Source organism: Chanodichthys erythropterus, chromosome 9, assembly GCF_024489055.1.
Source record: "Chanodichthys erythropterus isolate Z2021 chromosome 9, ASM2448905v1, whole genome shotgun sequence".
Lineage (NCBI taxonomy): Eukaryota > Metazoa > Chordata > Actinopteri > Cypriniformes > Xenocyprididae > Chanodichthys > Chanodichthys erythropterus.
Window position 1 is genome coordinate 2,328,374 of NC_090229.1, and position 21,178 is coordinate 2,349,551.

Sequence of the window (21,178 nt, forward strand, 5' to 3'; positions counted from 1 at the left end):
TGAAACTTCCAGTCTCGTCTGAATTGAGTCGACTGCAGTTTCTGATTAGTATCAGAAGAATCTCACTCAACTTTCACTGGTTTCACTTTGCATTTGCAGCAGTAAAATAAACAATATTTAAACCGTGTGTCGACAGAAGCAGCAGTTCTCAACTAAAGGGCATTAAAAACATTTAAAATAAGACTATATAGCAAAAAAAACCTTATTTTAATTACTTTTTTGAGAACCATGATTCCCAATGGAAGCCTCATTTTAAAAGTGTGATTTCTTGACATGGAAATTAATAAAATGGGCATTTTTATAATGAATTCACATTTTTCTAGTTATCCCAAGGTCTAAAATCTTTTATCAGGTAGAAATTGAGAGAATCCATCCTTAATCCCTGTCCAGTAAAAAGTCACGGGGTCTTTGAAAATTGTTGTGGAGAAAAAGGTTGAGAACCATTTCAGAAACATGATGTAAAGCTCTGAATAATGAAATTGCTGAATTCTAGAAGGAGATGTGTGATGAAATATATGTATTTCACAGTTACAGTGTTGTGTAATGACACATAGTCATGGTGCTTCCTGTCTGCAACAGTTTAAATCATGTATGAATCATGTATGAAGCAACAAATGTACGTTAACCTCAAATGCACATGAATTTCAATGTTTGACTTCAAGCTTTTCTCAAGGTAAATCGTTTAAGGATTGAAGTTTATTTGTATCGCACTCTTCAGAATGCATATAGTTTCAAAGCAGAACATGTTAGTTTGAGTGTTACAGTATCAGTCAGATGAGTGTGTCAATGTAACGTTCACACGGCGATGTCATGTACTCAGTGCTTGTAATGATTACAATATAAGGATATAAAACATTTTCTGCTGTTTCGTCATGATTTTAATTTAATTTCACTTCTATAATCTAGAAAGAACAGATGATTGATTCAGTTCAAAGCTCATTAAATCAATTTGATTAATAGTTCAGTTCAGCACAGTTCAGAGGTTTGCGTTAAATCCAGTCCAGTGTTTGAGCAGGTAGTGAGCGATGGCTTGTCTGGGCGGCATGCTGAAAACCGCCCGTTTGTCTTTCGCAAGAGCGTCGATCACCTGAGCGGCAGAGAAAAGTGTTAGAAACTCGAATAACTCTGTTTAATAACTCGCCGTGTGAGCGTCGCACCTGCTGCCGCGTGAACCAGCGCGCCTCTTCGATCTCGCTCTCGTCCACTCTGATGTCTGTGGTCAGAGCGACGCAGTGGCAGCCAATCATCAGGCAGGAGGGCATCGGCCAGGCCTGGCTCGACACGTACTGCACGGGTCCCACCTGAACGCCGCTCTCCTCCAGCACCTCCCGCCTCACCGCCGCCTCCAGCGCCTCCCCTGAGCGGCATGACGGTGATTTAAACAACTTTACACCTCAAATAATGCAGATTTTATAAAATGACAAACCTCATATTGCAGCCATTAAACCATTTCATAAGAAAAGGGATGTCAAAATTATAAATGATTATATTTATAGAACTTATGATTATATATTGGAACAGCAGAAATATAGCGGTTACCCTGGTAAACCCTGTATACAAAACAGCTGCACTTATTAGAGCGATGAGATTGCATGTATGATATAAACTCCATAGAGTAAGCATCATCAATAGTACATCAGCAGCAGTCACTTGGCATAAATCTGTGTTAAATCAGAGCGAGTCTGTAGAATGAGAAACAGCACCGTGTTTTTACTTTGAAACATGCAGCGCTCAGAATCAAATTAAATTTAATATCGTTTCAAAGGCAATTATGACTTTTTATCTCACACTTGCAAATTTATATCTTACAATTCCGACTTTTTTTTCCTTTTTTTTTTACAATTGTGAGTTTAAATCTCACAAAATTCTAAATATAGTCTAAATTCTGAGAAAGTAGCAATTACCTTTTTTAACTCGTAAACTTTATCAAATTTAAGGCCATAAAATGTCTTAAATATCTTAAGTGGTATAAGAAAAGTATGGAGTTTACATAAAGCAATTTTGATTTAATTTCTCAGAATATTTTTTCCCCACCACGAAATAAAAAACAAAAAAGGTAATTGCAACTTTAATGTCACTATTCAGTTTTTTTCACAGAAAACTGTCTAGAAAATGGCGGAATTGGTGAGATAAAAAGTCACAATTACATTTTTAAATTTTATTTGTATAGGGTTTTTCATAGTACATATCGTTTCAAAAGTAATTATGACCTTTTTATCTCACACTTGAATTTATATCTTACAAGTACGACTCTTTTTTTCTTTTTTTACAATTGCGAGTTTAAATCTCACAATTCTGAAAAAATTATCTGAATAAAAGTCTAAATTCTGAGATAAAAAGTAGCAAATACCTTTTTCAACTTGTAAACTCACAAATAAGTCTTTTTTATTATAAGTCTAAGTCTAGTTTATCAAATTTAAGGCCACAAAAATATCTTAAGTTGTATAAGAAAAGTATGGAGTTCACATGTCGCAATTTTGATTTAATTTCTCAGAATTCTGACCTTTTTTTCCACCACAGAATAAAAAATACTTTTTCTCTCACAATTCTGTTTCTTCACAGAAAATTCTTTTAAAAAGTCGGAATTGGTCCCAATTACATTTTTAAACTTGTAATAATTACAAATGTACATCTTGCAATTTTGGGTTTAGGTTTTTTCTCACAATTCAGACTCTTCTACTATAAAATTCTCAAAAAAAAAGTCAGAATTGTGAGATAAAAAGTGGTTAAAAAAGCTTCCATACTTTTTATGGGCTTAAATTTGATCAAACTTATTTTAAGACTTTTCAGGAACCCTTTACCCAGAGGCCCGTAGCGGCGCTTGGGTTTCAGATACCTGGCTCTACGAACCCAGCGAGGCACGAGAACATTCCTGGAGGAAAGATCTTCTTGCGTCCCAGCAGACATTGATTCCCATCGGGATGAAGGACTAACATGATCACCACCGGATCTAGAAGTGCAGATGGACAAGACAGACGTGTGAAAGATCATATTCCCCGAGCTCCGGCTGAGCCGTAATTGGGAGTGTACTTGCCAACTCTGGGATAGCAGGTGTTGTGGACGCCCTGGAGACTTCTGCAGCCTGCTCTCAAACAGGTCCTCTTGTAGCCGCCGTCTTCTACTTTAGTGCTGCTCCCGCAGGTCGGGCAGAAGCGGTATCGGCTGTGCCACGCCAGAACGGATCGGGCCTGAGCCACGACACCTGTGTGTGAAACGATGATCGATGAAGCACATCTCACAGAACAAACTATATTTATATATACAGATGCTGGATGATTAGTTCACATCACTAACCCTCAGCATGAGAAAGAGCAATAGTTACGCATTTCACAGTGTTTCTCGCTTTAGCTCATTTTTTAATAAATGTCTTAATCAATAAACTGTAAGTAGCCGTCAACCATGGAAATGTTTGTTAAAAACAAGTTTGCCTTCTGTTTATTTACTGTATTATACAATAATATCAGTTTTGTCCATCTGACTTTATATCTCGCAATACCGATTTTAAATCTCGCAATTCCGATAGTATATCTTGCAATTCCGACTTTATCTCGCAATTCCGACTTTATCTCGCAATTCTGACTTTATAGCTCACAATTCCGACTTTATCTCGCAATTCCGACTTTATAACTCGCAATTCCGACTTTATCTCGCAATTCCTACTTTATATCTCGCAATTCCGACTTTATAACTCGCAATTCCAACTTTATCTCGTAATTCCGACTTTATAACTCGCAATTCAGACTTTATAGTTCGCAATTCTGACTTTATCTCGCAATTCCGACTTTATAACTCACAATTCCGACTTTATAACTCGCAATTCCGACTTTATCTCGCAATTCAGACTTTATAACTCACAATTCCGACTTTATAACTCGCAATTCCGACTTTATCTCGCAATTCCGACTTTATCTCGCAATTCCGACTTTATCTCGCAATTCTGACTTTATAGCTCGCAATTCCTACTTTATAACTCGCAATTCCGACTTTATCTCGCAATTCCGACTTTATCTCGCAATTCCGACTTTATAACTCGCAATTCCGACTTTATCTCGCAATTCCTACTTTATATCTCGCAATTCCTACTTTATATCTCGCAATTCCGACTTTATAACTCGCAATTCCAACTTTATCTCGTAATTCCGACTTTATAACTCGCAATTCAGACTTTATAGTTCGCAATTCTGACTTTATCTCGCAATTCCGACTTTATAACTCACAATTCCGACTTTATAACTCGCAATTCCGACTTTATCTCGCAATTCAGACTTTATAACTCACAATTCCGACTTTATAACTCGCAATTCCGACTTTATAACTCGCAATTCCGACTTTATCTCGCAATTCCGACTTTATCTCGCAATTCCTACTTTATAACTTGCAATTTCGATTTTATATCTTACAATTTCAAGAAAAAAAGTTGCAAGTACATTTTTTATTACTTATTTCATGGTGGAAACAAGCTTCCATGGTTTTGTTTTCCAGCACAAATATCTAAACATTCTTAAATCAAGATTAATTTACTGGAGAAGAGAAATGACTGAAGATATTAAGTCTTGTTTAATGAAAAAAGTAAATTTGTGCTTAAAAACGAGAACAAATATGAGTCAGTGGGGTCAGAAAAATACTACTAACTGTAAATAACTTTGTCTGTCTCTCATTAGAGTTTTAGTAGACTTGTTAGGGTTAGGGTTTGTAGAATACATTGACATTCACTCGCTAAGTTACTTACAGTTAGTAGAATGTCTAAAGTGGACCATCGAAATAAAGTGTAACCCTCAATCTTTCTGCCAGCTCAGATCAGATTGATCGTAGGCCTCATTGAGCCAAAGCGATTGAGAAAAACACCTGCGTCATCGTCACTCAGCCTCAAGAGTCCCGGCATCGCTCCCGGAAGGAAGAAACGGCCGGGATCTTCTGCTTTCAGGAGTTCTGTAGGATCGTCTTCAGTATCGAGAGCAAACCACGCCAGCAGCCCGTCGCCCGCCTCCTGCTTCTCCACTCCTAAGAAAACCACCACCGTGTCACTGTTCTTCAGCAGCTCCTGCACCGCCGGCGCTCGGAGCTTACAGAGCCTCGTGTCGGGCCGACCGCCCTCCGCATCCTCCGCTCTGGACGACACCAGAGGATTCAGCTGGTGGAAGAGAAGGAACACCGTCTCTGGAGAAGCTTGTTTGGCGGCGAGCCACTCCGAGTCGCTCCGTCTGTCGCTCTTTCTGTCGAGAAGCTCTCTGTTGAAGTAAGTGTCCGGCTCTTCCGCGGCTCTGCTGGGCAGAAGATGACGGAGGTCTGGAGTGTGATCGCAGCCGCCGGCCAACAGACGGACGACGTGTCGGTGACCCCAGAACTGAGCCACATCTGCAGCCGTCTGACCCGAGCGGTTTGTGACGCTAGTGTCGCATCTGTAACAGGTGAAGAGGGTGAGAGTACAGCAAAACATGCAAGTGTAATATGGATTAATGATGTTCTGAGCTTCTTCAGGCAGGTGTTGGTCTCTCACCCGTTGGACAGTAAGACTTTGGCCACCTCGTAGTGTCCGTTTCTGGCGGCCAGCATTAACGCGGTCCAGCCCTGATCTCCCCGCCGGTTCAGCAGCTCTCTGGACTGAGACGTCAGGACCGACACCGTCTCCACGTCTCCTCTAGACGAGGCGTCCAGAAAGCGCTCGAGCAGCTCGTCTCTGCCACTCATCTGGATGCTGCTCATCATCTGAAAGAGACAAATGGACACAGCACAGCTTTAAAAGGTCCCGTTAGTGATCATTATTAATGCATTTACTAATGTTAACTAATGAAACCTTATTGTACAGTCTAACCAACACTTTTAAGGTATATTGGTAACACTTTAGTTCTCACTATTAACTAGTTGCTTATTATCATGCATATTACTAGGATATTGGCTGTTACTAATTAATAATTACTAATTAGTAATATGTACTAATAAAGCACATATTAATGCATTACAATATTCAACATCCCTTAATCCTACACAATCCCTAAACTTAATAACTATCTTACTAATTATTAATAAGCAGTAATTAGGGGTTTATTGAGGGAAAAGTCATATTTAATAGTGAGAATTAAAAAACGTCCAGCTAAAACATTCCATGAATGATGTATGTGGGTCAAACAGGTAAAGGGTAGCTTTGGATTGTTGTTGTTGTTTTTAATTTGTTTGGCAAAAATTAAATATACATTTTTACCATGATTTACAGAAGATACCCACTAAAATGTCAGTCAATCTCGTCAGGAATATTTAAATTTAACAAAAATCTATTTATGCCATATTAAACACTAATTACTTTTACCCCAAACGCTAATTACTTGTAATTTTACATTTTTAAACTTTGCCACTATCCTAGGTTTTGCCCATTCATCATTTTACTCATTTAAAATGCAATATGCTCACTTATTCTTTTATATGTTTTAATGCGTACAGATCAGAATAAGTGTTTCACTGAATGACAATGGAAGATTATTTCACAAACATTTGACATTTTATTCTCCCAAAACTTATTTGAAACCTTAAAGGTAGACGTTTTACTTGGATTTAATGTGCTTTCTGTGTACATAAAATCACTTTTGTAAATTTCTATTGTGAATGTCTTTGACCCATACATAATGTTTTTGTGTTCATGCTTTGAGAACATTATTAATCTGAACAAGCGTTCTATTAATGTTACTGGAAGAATGTTCTGAGAACGTTCACTGGGATGGAAGTAGTTCCGCATCAACATTCTTTTTAATTTTTAAATAATACCTTTTCTTTATTGTACCTTCCCACGAACATAAACATATTCATATCAGTCTTGATTAGCAATACATTTCCACATTAGAAATGGATTTTGTCACAATAATTGGTGACATAATTCTATAGACTATATATATTTTCTTCTGTCTTTTTTATTTAAAATTTTTTGGGAATATGAACTAGATATTGAAACTAGATCAACATCAGATAATGGAAATATATTTAAATAGTATTTCTGTCCACATTTTTCTGTATTTCACAGTTCATGATGAAGACTAGCTCATGTCATTATTTTTCATTTGAAGATCTTTTCGTCTTTTTTTTTAAAGAATGATCAGCAGTAATGACACTTAATTTTACCAATGACACCATAAACTCTGATTGTATATTAATGTTATATTTTAGAACAGACATTCCTCCGCATTACAGCAATAGTATTTATGCATTTATTAAAACTGCCAGAAAAAAAATACAGTTACTCACCAGAAAAACTGTTTATTGATTTCATAGGTTGGGTTGAAGTTCAGAGTGTTTTTGATGTTTTGTAACTCATCTGTCGCTCTGTTATGACGCACTGAAGACACATTTTTCTGCGCAAGCGCGACACTTAGTGGAGAGAAGCTGTAATTACAACATATTGTGAAGTTTGGACAGACTGAATTAATTTTTTTTTCACAATCCTCAAAACCATTAAATCAACATTTTCTGTCTAAATACTTGAAATTAATTTTGTAGGTGGATATAAATTATATCTGGTGATGAATTGATGGTGAAAATGATTTGGTTTATTGAATAATCTTAGTTGTGCATGTTTCATCTGACCAGTACAAATTCAGCAAGTTTTATTATACCAAAGCACAAGCAATGAAAAAACAAAACAACTTCATCCTGTGATGCTAAAAACTTGGCTTTCATGACCGGTTGTTCAGTGAAGTACTTATCTGGATACTCTCCTAAAAACAGCTGGAGAAGATATGCACAAATCAAATCAAAACAACTTAGCAAAGAATTTGTAGGAAAACTAGTTCTGTAGAATCGGTCATCAAACCTCATTGTCCTGGAGCCGACTGAGGGCCCAAACTGCTCCGAGATGCCAACAGGAACGTCCGCGGTCCGGCAGACTCTCCATGATGTACTTGTAAGTTCACTAATCAGGAAGCATGGCACGTCTTTCCATTTTTATGCAGACGATAGCCAGATTTATGTGCCTCTTAAAAAGAACGACACTGTCATACGTTTATTTGAGTGTGTTGACGATATACAGGCCTGGATGTCTCTTAACTTTTTAAGGTTTAATTTAAAAAAGACAGAGGTGATGGTTTTTGGTGGCACCATTGGGACCTGTTGATTTTGGGGCCTTGGCCCAGTACAACAAACCAACCATTACTAACCTAGGGGTTAAAATCGACGCTAACCTTAAAGGTGCCCTAGAATTGAAAATTTAATTTACCTCAGCATAGTTAAATAACGTTCTGTACATGGAAATGACATACAGTGAGTCTCAAACTCCATTGTTTCCTCCTTCTTATGTAAATTTGATTTGTGCAAAAGACCTCTGAAGAACAGGCGAATCTCAACATAACACCGACTGTTGCGTAACAGTCGGGATCATTAATATGTAACATTACGCCCCCAATATTTGCATATGCCAGCTCATGTTCAAGGCATTACACAAGCCAGTATTAACGTCTGGATCTGTGCACAGCTGAATCATCAGACTAGGTAAGCAAGCAAGAACAACAGCGAAAAATGGCAGATGGAGCAATAATAACTGACATGATCCATGATAGCATGATATTTTTAGTGATATTTGTAAATTGTCTTTCTAAATGTTTCGTTAGCATGTTGCTAATGTACTGTTAAATGTGGTTAAAGTTACCATCGTTTCTTACTGTATTCACGGAGACAAGAGCCGTCGCTATTTTCATTATTAAACACTTGCAGTCTGTATAATTCATAAACACAACTTCATTCTTTATAATTCTCAGAAATCAAACTAAATCAAACTCATTCAGAATCTAATGTAAACATCCAAATAAATACCATATTTACGTGATTAGACATGCTGCATGACGAACACTTTGTAAAGATCCATTTTGAGGGTTATATTAGCTGTGTGAACTGTGTTTATGCACTGCATATAGAGTCGCGAGCTCAGGGGCGGGGAGCGCGAGGATTTAAAGGGGACGCGCTCTGAATCGGCGCATTTATAATGATGCCCCAAAAAAGGCAGTTAAAAAATTTGATAATAAAAAATCTATGGGGTATTTTGAGCTGAAACCTCACAGACACATTCAGGAGACACCTTAGATTCTAGGGCACCTTTAAGCTTGACAGTCAGATCAGGGCAGTTGTTAAATCTAGCTTTTTTCATCTGAGGCAGCAGGCCAAAATAAAGCCATTTCTTTCAAGGCAACACACGGCTTTGTCACCACTCGGCTGGATTACTGTAACGCACTGTATGTGGGGGTTAGTGGGTCTTCTGTTGCTTCAGGTCAGCTGATCAACTGATTGCGCCCAAAACAAAACAGAAGCTCAGAGGGGACCGTGCCTGTGCTGTAGCAGCTCCTAAACTGTGCAATGATCTGCCTCTGCCTCTTCATTGAATTCTTTTAAGTCGCTTCTTGAAACCCAACTTTTCTCTTTGGCCTTTGACACATGATTTTGACATTTGTTTCTTAATTTGTTTTATTTGTATTCTATGTCTTGTAGAAGCAGGAGATGTGAAGTGATGGTGAAAATGAGTTGGTTTATTGAATAATCTTAGTTGTTAATGTTTCGTCTGAGTACAAATTCAACAAGTGTTATTATACCAAAGCACAAGCAATGATAAAACACATCATCCTGTGATGTTAAAAACCGTGAAATCATGAAAACAAACACACAAATCCCCACAATAATAAGATTAAACCACAACAGAAAGGAAATAAGTAATGTAAAAACATAAACCCCCGGTTTCACAGACAAGGCTTAAGCTAGTGCATCTAAAATGCATGTTTGAGCTGTTTTAACTGTAACTTGCTCTGAAATATCTTAAAATATGTAAGTGGCATTGTTTTGTCTCAAGATGCACACCAATAATGTGTTTTTCTAGTGAACGTTTATAAAAGCTACTTAAATATCCTAACTGAACTACGGCCTAATCCTGTTTTAGGCTAAGCCCTGTCTGTGAAACCAGGCCATAATGACACAAATTATGTAATAAAATGAATACATAATAAATCAAATGACAACTACATGATTGACTAACTAATGATTAAAAAAATTGAATTGAATACAAAAACTTTATTTGTTTTTATTTTGTGTAGACATTAACTTCTTGATATATATAATCCAGATTAGCATTTGCACTAAAATCCTTACAGTTACTATAGCAATTATTTTATTATTGTGTCATGTTGTGAAATACAGTTAAGTTTTCCTCTGCCCTTTCTCTATAAACTGGCTAAAATAGCTGCAAACAGGGTTTGCAAACTCTCAGATGGCCACACTGTTGGGGATTCGGTCTGGAGACAGATACCAATAGGGCAGTTTCAGATTTTCATTTCGGCTCTTGATGATGTTGGTCACTTCAGCTAATTTCTTGCGGAAAGTCTCAATGGCTTTCATGACCGGTTGTTCAGTGAAGTACTTATCTGGATACTCTCCTAAAAACAGCTGGAGAAGATATGCCCAAATCAAATCAAAACAACTTAGAATTTGTAGGAAAACTAGTTCTGTAGAATCGGTCATCAAACCTCATTGTCCTGGAACTGACTGAGGGCCCAAACTGCTCCGAGATGCCAACAGGAACATCCGCGGTCCGGCAGACTCTCCATGATGTACTTCATATCCACCTGGCCCTTCTGTGCGGGAGGGGGCTTCCGCATGGTGGAAGGGCTGTTTGGGACCCAGGCGTACCAGTCGTACTGAAACACAGGACAGACGCGCAGATATCAGCCCATACATAGTTTATATTCGTCCTGAAAAGAGTGTGTAAACTCACCTGTCCAAAGTTGACTGCAGCGTGTTGTGCTGAAGCTGTGAAAATCACAACAGTCAGGAGCTCGACCAACTGCTCCTGAGTTTTCAGGGAATCCGGAAACTCTGTGAACATTGGCTACATGTTTACCTTTTGTATGTATTTAAGAGTGATGTAAACACAATGCATATGAAAGCATACAAACACTTGTTACATCCTAAAAACATGCCAACAGACAAGACAGAGCAGGTTACTTTTGGTATGAAAGCTTTCAAATTTTGTAATTTTTTAAAGAAATTCAAAGAATAGATATCATTTTGTGTCTCTTTAATGTGTCGTGACAGATCACTGTATAGCCTCAGTTCAACCAATCATCTCTTCCTCTTTACTACTAGTTATAGCATGCAATAAACATGAATGAACATCAGAAGGAGTTTAGCTTCAAGTCCACCAACGTTAATCTGCTAACTCTCCTGTCTGGTTTGCTTGTCGGACAAAATGATTGATCAGATCACAATCAAACCCCTGGCAAAGGGTGAATTACTTTTATTAATTTTTATGTGCCATGTTTTGGTGTTTTGCTTGCTTTCTCTCTTCTCAATGCAAAGCTTAATGGAGACCAGCTGATTCTTCCACTGCTTGTTTCCGTTTGGATGCTTGTGGAGGAAGCTGGAGAGGAAACTCAGTTTGAACAGACCTTTTTGTCTCCAGGCTGCTGAGAGGGTGTACTCCTGCCCAGACGTAAGTGTGCTATTATTGTGTATTTATCTTCTTGTTGTTGGAGTACACATTGTTCACTAAAGTAGCTAATCTGTTTTGTTAATCAAGTTCATTGACACTTTTAAAGTGGGATTTAAATTGAAACAGTTTACAATTTGTTTGTTATTTTGGAAGCAGTAGGTAGTTGGATGCCATTTTTGTTAATGTCCGTGTTTCCTCCTGTGTAGTGATTGGAGAAATGAAGTGTTTTGAAATTTCAGATCAGTTGAACCAATTGCTTTTCTAAGCGCTCGAAACGGCACTTGCTGGTGAACCCTGCTGGTCAAAACAGTGTAAATCCAGTGGAAAGTCAGCCCAAACATGCATAAAAAAATGTTATTAAATTGTATGGCTTGTTTTGTTTGTTTTATGGAGAGCTTGGTTAAACTGACCACTAAGATACTTTTAACTACAACTCTTCATTTTTGTCGTATATGTCTACAAATGTATAAAACCGATCCGATATTAGGTAAGAATCATATATAGATGATGGTTAATGGGTTCACAGAGATCGTCACCCCCTAGTGGCGAACCATTGAAATTCACACAGGACACCTTTACTTTTAATGGGTGACATCATGTGTTGGCGAACTGAATTGTGGGTTCCGTTGCCTTGCGTTGTTTGCGGCAGAAGTTGAGATATTTTCAACTTTTCTAGCACCAAAGCAGGTGTCAGCCAGTCAGATTGCCTTTGAGTTCATGCAACTCCAGTAAAGTAATGTGATTGGCTGTTGTCACTAGGACAGTCGTGTCAGCACAGTGTGAATCAGACGATATGGTGTAACAAAGCCTTGTTTACTGAAATCATGTCTTTGGCAGTTTGATACACACTCCGATTTAAAGCTTCACAGCATATTTAGAAAGCGCCACCACTAGTGTTTATCTTCTTGTTGTTGGTGTACAACATCTATGTGATTTTTGTGGAGTTCTGGGACAGGAGAGGAGAGCTCTTGGTTGCCTTTTAAGTTTTTTTTTTCTATTATTCTTTTTGTTCATAAGATCCCTTGTTACTCCCTCCCTAACCCTAGACTGGGGAAGCTTGTGAGAATTGGGGGCTCGTCCGGGATTTGAACCCGGGACCTCTCTGTGGATCAGGGAGGGGGTAACACATTAACACTTACATGTATGCTTGCACATACATGAACACACTTACATTTTAGTAAAATGATCCTGTACTCACCACAATTCTTCATACCAAAGCAAACATCCTTAACAAATGCTTGAATCTCCTTGTCTTCCTGAACTTTCTCATCACTGCCATAGTAGATCTTCACCACATCAGAAACAAAACTGGAGGAAGATAAATGATAAATCAGCAAGTTCAAAAACAAATATTGGTGTCAAATGCTTGACCAATTTGTTCTTTGTTTTTCAAAGCATTTGAACCATGAGCATTTGAACATCTGTACATTTTTGTGTTACCTTTTCATTGCCTCCCAGACCATCATGCCATCGTCTCTGTAGTAGTAATTGGGCAGATCTTCCACTCCTCGAGCCTTCATGGCCTCAGGGAAGCACAGGGACTTATAGGTTAAAGTCTTCATGGCCTTTTGAATCACTTCCACAATTGCAGTTCCACCAGCGCTATTAGACTTTGAAACACAACGACACCAGTGAATCTTTACAGACTTTTGCAGTGGGAAGTTATAAGAACTCAGTTATAGGAACTAGCTACCTGGGCAGGAACTAAATGTTCCACTAGGGCCATTTTTCCTCTGAAGTGACGCATGCCATTTAAGCGTGACATTCAACAACTGGAGGGATAGAGGATGCCGTGATCAGGGTTTATGTTGTGTGTTGTGAGTTTCATGATAACAGAGATGGAATGTAGACGTATAAGTTATGCAATTGATGTTTTTATTCTGTTTTTGCCATGACTGACACAAAAACACGATATGCTCTCGCATGGAACTCAACGAGGTATGAATTGGGACATTAAATTAGCGTTTTTTCCCATCTCCAACCTCATCTGGAACGCCCCCATAAGAAAAAAAAATCTTCTAAGACAACTTGTAGTTCTACATATTATCGAGGCTGAGAAAAGAACACAATTCCGCAGACAAAGGCGACAGGTAAATGTCATAAATTTAGCTTTCTCTGTATGTTTTTCTTTTTGCTGTATATTTATTTAGTATATGTAAACTGTGTGTTTACACAGTGAGCATTTTATGCTAATATTAGTCTTTCTGTTTATCCCGAGGTTCACTGTAGTCAATCGAATTGAGATTGAGGACCTACGCCTTCACACGACCACAACGCAGCCCTGAAGTATCAGCAGAGATTGAGTCAACTAGATCATCCATTGTGAAGGCCTCATCGACACGACAGCCAGTGGCACTGCTCCTAAACAAACCGTCCATACCGGCGTGATGAATACGATCATCAACTTGATTGAACTGGAATAAATACTATAAATGTTGCGATCCTATCAGACTTATGATAGTTACCTGAGTCGTAACAAAGCACTGTTCGCCAGTTGAGAACTGGCCCCCCGACTAAGCCTGGTTTCTATTTAACACTATTTGCCACTTGTTTACCACCTGATGTCACCTGTTGGAGTTTGGGTTCCTTGCCGCTGTCGCCTTTGGCTTGCTTAGTTGGGGACACTTGACATTTGATATTCAACAGTGCTTTGATCTTCCTGCATTGACACCATTTTCTTTAAGAGCTGCTGTGCAACCAAAATTATATACCAGTTATCAATGTAAAGCTGCTTTGACACGATCTGCATCGTAAAAAGTGCTATATAAATAAAGGTGACTTGACTTGACACATCTTTTAAAAAATGTGTTCGGCCAATCAACGTACTCTTATGTCACTGGTATTTCCTATGGTGCTGGGTCACACCCTGTTCTGAAGTAGGAGCTAATTAAGTCCCCCCAAATGCATTCCTCTAACTAAAATCATTCCCAGTACCTGCAGTGAAAAAATGCCAAAAAGCGGGTACTTCCGGCAATAGTTAAAGGAACTGCGAAAACGTTCTTCGAGTGTGAAAGCCCCTTTTTTGTCTACAAACTACATTTTGTGGACATATATTTAGAAAAGTGCAGTAAAGTCTACAAAACAGAAGCTAGATGAAAGAATATCACAGACTAAAAGTCATAAAGATGGGTTAAGATTGTATGCACCTTCAGACCTCAAAGTCATGTGAAAGAACCAGAGATATCGGAGATGAAAATGAAAAGTTGTTTATTCAGGATTTAAAGATACCTTGTTAAAGACCCCAGATTCATTGATGAGTTGTTCACGAGCCGCAGTGTTGATGGCAATGGTGTAACGGACATGAGGTATCAGTAACTGTAAGGAGAAAATGTAGGCTGCAATGACTGGCACTGCCCTTCAATAAAACAATAAGCCACTCTAGGCCACATGTTTCTGTGTTTGTACCACAGGTACCAAAAACTCCCTTAGAAAAATATAGAAAGTCAGTAGAGAAAAGCTTATAGTTCATCATAACTGACTGACAGGAAAAGGCCCTTGCTGATGGGATTGGTCACGTGTTTGTGATGAAACATTGGCGGATCCAAATCGCTTTTTTGAATCTGTCTTTGGTACACTGTGGTTTTAGAGGGTTAGTTCACCAAAAAAATTTAATTTCTGTCATTAATTACTCACCCTCATAAGGCCCTGTTTTAAGTTGTGTTTTGGTTGATTGGATCACAAGTGGACAGTGCTAAATACAGGTGTAAATGGGGTCTAAAATGTTTTGAGCTTGTCCACTTTCCTCCACTTCCAGAGGTAGTCGAAAACGCATCCGACCGGATTGCTTTCATAGTGTAGTTGAATCTGTTTGAACAGCCAATAAAGACCGCCTACTCTCCGCCTACTGTCCTAATGCGTAAACATTATGGAAAGTGCATGCTAGCCAGATGGAATTTAAACTCTGTCAGCTGAAGGTTTGAAGATGAAAAACGTACTAAGAAACGAAAACGAAAGCTGATGCTCTCCGTATGTTTTTCCGTCATTTTTTTCGGGTTGCGTTCAAATACAAATACTTAATTTGTGTTTCAAAGATTAATGTAGGTCTTACGAGTTTGGAACGACACAAGGGTGAGTAATTAATCACAGAAGTTTCATTTTTTGATGAACTAACCCTTTAAGAAGAAATGGTGCCATGGTGTTGACTGAATTTGCACATTGTTTGTCCTAAAGAATATTTAAAAAACCCCACATAGACATACACACAACATTAACAACTTGACTTTCACCACAGGGGGTCGATAAAGGATGACTACCTTGTATATCGGATGGACTGCAGCGAGTTGTCTGTACATGGCTATGGCAAAAACTTCAGGTATCAGATGAGTCCTGAAAAGGTGTGTGACCAGCTGGTGGAAGTTAAAGTCGGAGGATTTCACCCACATCTTGGCTAGCATCCAATCGTACTGATTATCGCTTGGGAGAAAGACAGTGTTCGCCTCCCCAGCAGTGGCCTGACGACTGAGCTGTTTTAGATATCAAGGAAAACCCAATATAATATTTGGTAAAAACATCAAGCACTAACTTTTTGTTTTTAAGTAATGTTTTACTAAATTACTATTTCTACAGGCACCTGAATAGCAATCGGCACAATTTCTTTCTGGCTGTTCTTGTACAGCAGGCAGAAGGGAGCAGCCAAATACTGCTGGGTATTCGGGTCTGTGGCATTAGCTTGAACTCCTTCCAGTATCGCATAGTCTGTGATGTAGATGTTTCCTGCCTGCAATAGAGGGGTATTTAGTGTTGGAGTCATAGAGTGACACTGGAGAAATTTCATTTCATTCATTTATGGCATTTATATAGCATTCTTTATGGCACATTATCCAAAACCCAAAATAAACCCCAGCATATCCGGACCTCCGCTGCACGCCTGTTACCATATCATCCCTGTCCCCCAGAAGCTTCACTGGCTTCCTGTCCTACAACGGATCCATTTTAAAGATCTTCTTCACACCAACAAAGCCTCATACCTCTCTGATCTGCTTCATCACCACACGTCTTCCCATAGTCTCTGCTCGTCTGTAGCCAATTTACTGTCTACAACACTCAGGACCGAGTATTATTTTCTGACCTTTAATTCTTCCTGTAGTGTGAGACCTCTATCCAGGGAGCCCTTCACCATCTCCTGCGTGACTGCGAAATTGTCTGGAAGTTTCATGCACTTACGGATCATCACAGGATTGCAGCCGTTTAAGAACTGATAGCCAAACATGGAGTCCTTATTCCAGTTCTGCATCACATATTCTGTCAAAGGGAATAATAAAGTCACCTGCCAGTGAGTTTAGAGGTACGCAAACAATGTGTGTCAGTGGACAGCTCATTTTTACAAACCTGACACGTGGTTCTTGATATTCAAAAATATTTTTCCAAAATCTGCAATATCCATCCAAGAGGACTGGAACAAGCTCATTAGTTTATTAAGACCAAGATTCGTGATCCTGAAAGAGGAAAAATACAGCCGGATGCTTTCACTTGTTTCTCCATTTATTTTGAAATATTTCCTGGTCAAACAGTGTCACATAACATGCATATTTGTTAGGGATGCATGCAAAGGGATGAACACAGACAGTGTAACCTACGCTATAATGAAATTCGAATTGAAGTCCACACTTTTTGCTGCTTCAAACTGAATGTCCGAAGGAAGTTCATTGCTTGAGTTGACATCCATGCTCATGGGGAAACCAAGGCGCCACTCCTTCCACCTTCAAGAAAACGCAGTCTTAGGACTGAGAATTATATTTGGTGATACTCAAAGTTTTCCCTCTAGTATAAATTAAATGACAGCATGTGAAACATTGAATATGATTTGACTTTAGTTAGTGTGTAATGTTGCTGTCTGAGCAAAAACAACATCTTCAAAGTTACGACACTTCAATGCAAAGGGAGATTTTGCTTTTTAAGGACTACAACAAATGGCTGGTAGGGACTACAACAAGCTTCTTCCCAGGTTAGTGACATCAATAATCCTAAAATTTACACACACAACCATTCAGAAATGTTCAGTTTCATTCTAAAAGTTGTAACTTCTTCCTGAGTCTCTCCATCAGTGTCGACTCCGGTTTGAACAATGTAAGGCTGAACACTTTCCTCATTTTGGCTGCGTGAGATTCTCCAGCTTTGTTGTTGTTGAGCTGTTAAAGCTCCGCCCTCTTCTGGAAAGCGGAGCTCATTTGCATTTAAAGGGACACACACAAAAATGGCGTGTTTTTGCTCACGCCCAAATAGAGGCAAATTTGACAAGCTATAATAAATGATCTGTGGGGGATTTTGAGCTGAAACTTCACAGACACATTCTGGAGACACCAGAGACTTATATTACATCTTGTGAAAGGAGCATTATAGGATCCTTTTAAACTGTAAATGTACACTGTAAAACAAATCAACAACAACAACAAAAAATCTGGAGGTAAATAAAGACAACATTTACACCACCAAATGACAGAATATTTTCCAGGATTGTAAGTGTGGCATCAGACCTGAACAGTTGTTGTCTGGATTCCAGTTCCGAGCGCCTGTGCTCTTTTAGCAAACTGGTTTGATCATCCTGAGGCAATAGAGCTAAAAGAACAAAAACACAGAAATGTCAGTATTTGTGACAAGCTTCACTCAGGACAAGATAGTGAACAGAGTTGGGACAGGACTCACCTATGCCTTCTCGGAGAGAAACTTCCTTTTCATTCCCTATCCAGCGATAACAGGGGAATTCAAAGCTGTCTCCAGAGGGTGATGTCACATTGATATATTTACAGTACCACTGATTATTGAACAAGAATTTCTTCTTCTCAAGTTTCACCAGCACAATATGTCCAAGGGTCTCGTTCACACTGACATCAAAGGACATGACCTTTAACAACAGCTTCTGTTAGACATTACCAATTCGGAGCCCCGTTCAATGAAACAGTCGGATTATACTTTTATAAATTATACTTTTAAATATGAAACAGCAATCATTGTCATAACGAGTGAGTCATTGAATCATTCAGTCAAACTATTTGTTCAAAAAGGCTGATCCAAACATCACTGTGCTGCTCTGAGATTTCATTGGAGATATTTCCGTTGGCAAAATAGAGCAAAAACAATATTCTGAGTCTAAAATGTATGCTATTGAAATGTTGTATAAAATCAATATCACATTTGTAATTGTGCTGATATTCAGGAATCATGTGGTATTGCTTATGAATGTTGATTGTCTCTAGTTTTCCAGAAATCCTATTGGGTCAGTCTATACGACCCTTGACTTGGGAATGGCGTAGGATAAGTGAGTAATAAAGGTAAGGGATCGCAATTTAAACCAGAAATGACTAAAATCATCTTTGACTGGATCTATGAAGAAATCTATGACAGTATACTTGCTTTTTAGATAAACAATGAATGATGCAACCTGGAGCTGGTGGTATTGCGTAATGTAATTCCTAGATTCTGAATAGGACTAAAATATGTACATAATAGTTTTTTGCCTTTTGTTTCATACTAAATTTAATTTATTTAACCCTTTTGCTGCTTTATAAAGTGTTACATAAACAGGACAGGTCAAAGGTACTATGCATAGATGTAAAATGTAACACATCAAAATACATAATAAATAGCACATTTTATTGCTAAAGCAGACGACTTTTAAAAAAATCATAAACCAGTGTAATATAATAGTGTCTTGTAATCATGAGATATCAATAAATTAAATGTGCATGTTTAAATAGTGAAAAATGTATTCTGTTTTTTTTTATGTGGTAAATTTCATTCTTTCAATACATAAAAATGACTCTTTCCATCGAATTTGTTTTGAAATTGTGAGGGGAAAAAACATTCTTACCGATCCTCTTGCAAAACGATCAAAGTAAGATTTGTCTAGTAGAGTCTGGTCACTGCATCTCTCCGTACCCACCAGCGTCAGGTAAACATAATCAATTGTCCCAGCAAAATCCTGGTTGCCAGTGGCGACAGACACTGCGTACTTGAACATTGTGCTCGTATGGAAGGAAAAGTACAACAGGTGGCTTTCTCTCACACCTGTGGCTTTTTAAAGTTTTTAAATAATTTCCGGCTTTGCCTGTTATTTTGGGGTGTGGTCTTTCTAACTTTTGATGATAAATGAGTGATCTTTATCAAGAGATAGTGGCATCAACATGTTTCTGCTGGTCGTTAAAAATTTGCAGAGCCAAATGACGTCACCTAATGGGTGGAGTTATGGGTAGGCTTAGGGTGTGGTTAGTAGACCATCAAACTCTACCCACTGGCTCTTAAGTGAGCAGAATTTCCACAATTTGGATGCCACATGCCATGACAACTTACATTGCTTGAGTGTTTTTTGTTTGTTTGTTTTTTTTTTGCTACTTTGAGTTCATCGTAAATGAGTAGGAAGTTACTAGTCATCCAATTTTTTATATTAACTATGCATTCCGTCAAAGAAATATAAAACTGAGTGTTGTGGAAGAAATTTCCCTATGCACCTGACTTAAGTTAAACTAAGTGTAGTGTCTCTTAATCGACACTTACAAACTCTAATGTTCTACTGGCGACAACTTGCTTTGAGTCGATGACATCTTGCCCCCCTTTGAACGCTAAGATCTTTAGTGTTTCACTAACCTATTCAGACAAGACTCCAGACAAGCAATCAGTATGGATGGGGAGGATCTCAGACCAATTTCATAGAAAATCCCACCAGCAAAAAGAAAACAACAGTTTTTATAGAATAGTAGCATGGCAAATGTGACATGATTCATTACATCATTTTTCTACTTGTGTTTAGTTCTTAATCTGTGTAATTCAGCAAACCCTTCTAAAAGCAAATCTGGTTTTCTGGATTAATTCACTTTGTTACTTGAATCATGAGTTTATGAAACTAGACAACAACTATCTATAGTGTCATTTCCCCTTTTGTTATATTCGGACATGATTCAAACACACTGTGATTTTGGCCAAAGAGTAGGAGACATTTAGGTTTCTAAGGCATATAAACACTTAACTTGCAATCGATATGATGCCTCATCATTTACTTGATTTGAGTCATGCCAATGCAATTCCACTAATGCCAACATAATTTTCAAGTCTATTCAGAAGACTGTGGTGGTCATTAGTATCATATTCAGCACTGAGTCAAGTCAAGTCAAGTCAAATTTATTTATAAAGCGCTTTTACAATTGGTAATTGTTTCAAAGTAGCTTTACATATTAGAAGCACAGAAAAAGGGAAGTGGTTAAAAAATAAGCAGTACAAACAAGCGTGGTAATATGTAACATATACAAGATGGTGCTACATTAAGCCAATGTCGGCTGACTCCCAGGGGTGGAAAAAAAACCCTAGGAGAAAAACCCAGCGTGCTAACACTGGGAAAAAAAAGTCCTAGGAGGGAAAAAAACCCTTGGAAGATATATATAATATATGTAAATGGATATGGAGATCAAAATCTGAATTATACATTTTTATTATAGAGATTAAAAATAGATTATATATAAATATATGTAAGCGGATACGGGGATTAAAAATCTGAATTATAGATGCAGATCCAGTAACACTAACAGAGAGATACAACCACGATCTGTTGATAAGAGCAAATCATTTATACAGACTAAACCCTGACTGGAAATCCTCACGGATACTGTTTCTTTCTAAGAAGGAACATAGATGTGAGGAAACTGCCATTTTTAGTGTTTTTGACAGGAAAGGGAGATTCAAGATCAGTCTGTAATTAATTTTACTATAACTGAGTTGTTGTTTTTTTAATGAGAGGCTTAA

The 21,178-nt window shown here is 38.2% G+C and overlaps 2 protein-coding genes across 6 annotated transcripts; both read right to left on the minus strand.

Annotated features, from left to right (window-relative positions):
* Positions 1–8: 8 nt before the first annotated feature.
* nudt12 (nudix (nucleoside diphosphate linked moiety X)-type motif 12) lies at positions 9–7,325 on the minus strand. 2 transcript variants are annotated; one of them, XM_067394226.1, is made up of 7 exons: positions 7,231–7,325; positions 5,498–5,706; positions 4,846–5,399; positions 3,035–3,202; positions 2,851–2,950; positions 1,158–1,357; positions 9–1,087 (listed from the first exon to the last, which is right to left on the minus strand). In XM_067394226.1, the coding sequence occupies exons 2-7, from the start codon at positions 5,704–5,706 to the stop codon at positions 990–992; spliced, it is 1,329 nt and encodes a 442-aa protein (XP_067250327.1). In that variant the 5' UTR covers positions 7,231–7,325; the 3' UTR covers positions 9–989. The 2 variants fall into 2 exon arrangements, with proteins under 2 accessions (XP_067250327.1, XP_067250326.1); XM_067394225.1 differs by having other exon boundaries at positions 11–1,087; positions 2,837–2,950.
* A 2,899-nt stretch (positions 7,326–10,224) lies between these two features.
* On the minus strand, positions 10,225–19,406 carry LOC137026174 (polyunsaturated fatty acid 5-lipoxygenase-like). Of its 4 annotated transcripts, none has more exons than XM_067393420.1 (14): positions 19,257–19,406; positions 18,092–18,290; positions 17,923–18,004; positions 17,026–17,148; positions 16,778–16,884; positions 16,518–16,690; positions 16,014–16,166; positions 15,703–15,900; positions 14,678–14,764; positions 12,890–12,963; positions 12,648–12,757; positions 10,733–10,833; positions 10,485–10,655; positions 10,225–10,404 (listed from the first exon to the last, which is right to left on the minus strand). In XM_067393420.1, exons 1-14 carry the CDS (start codon positions 19,404–19,406, stop codon positions 10,225–10,227), a joined length of 1,908 nt encoding a protein of 635 aa, XP_067249521.1. The 4 variants fall into 4 exon arrangements, with proteins under 4 accessions (XP_067249521.1, XP_067249520.1, XP_067249519.1 ...); XM_067393419.1 differs by having other exon boundaries at positions 12,890–12,972; XM_067393418.1 differs by having other exon boundaries at positions 12,890–13,059.
* Positions 19,407–21,178: the final 1,772 nt, after the last annotated feature.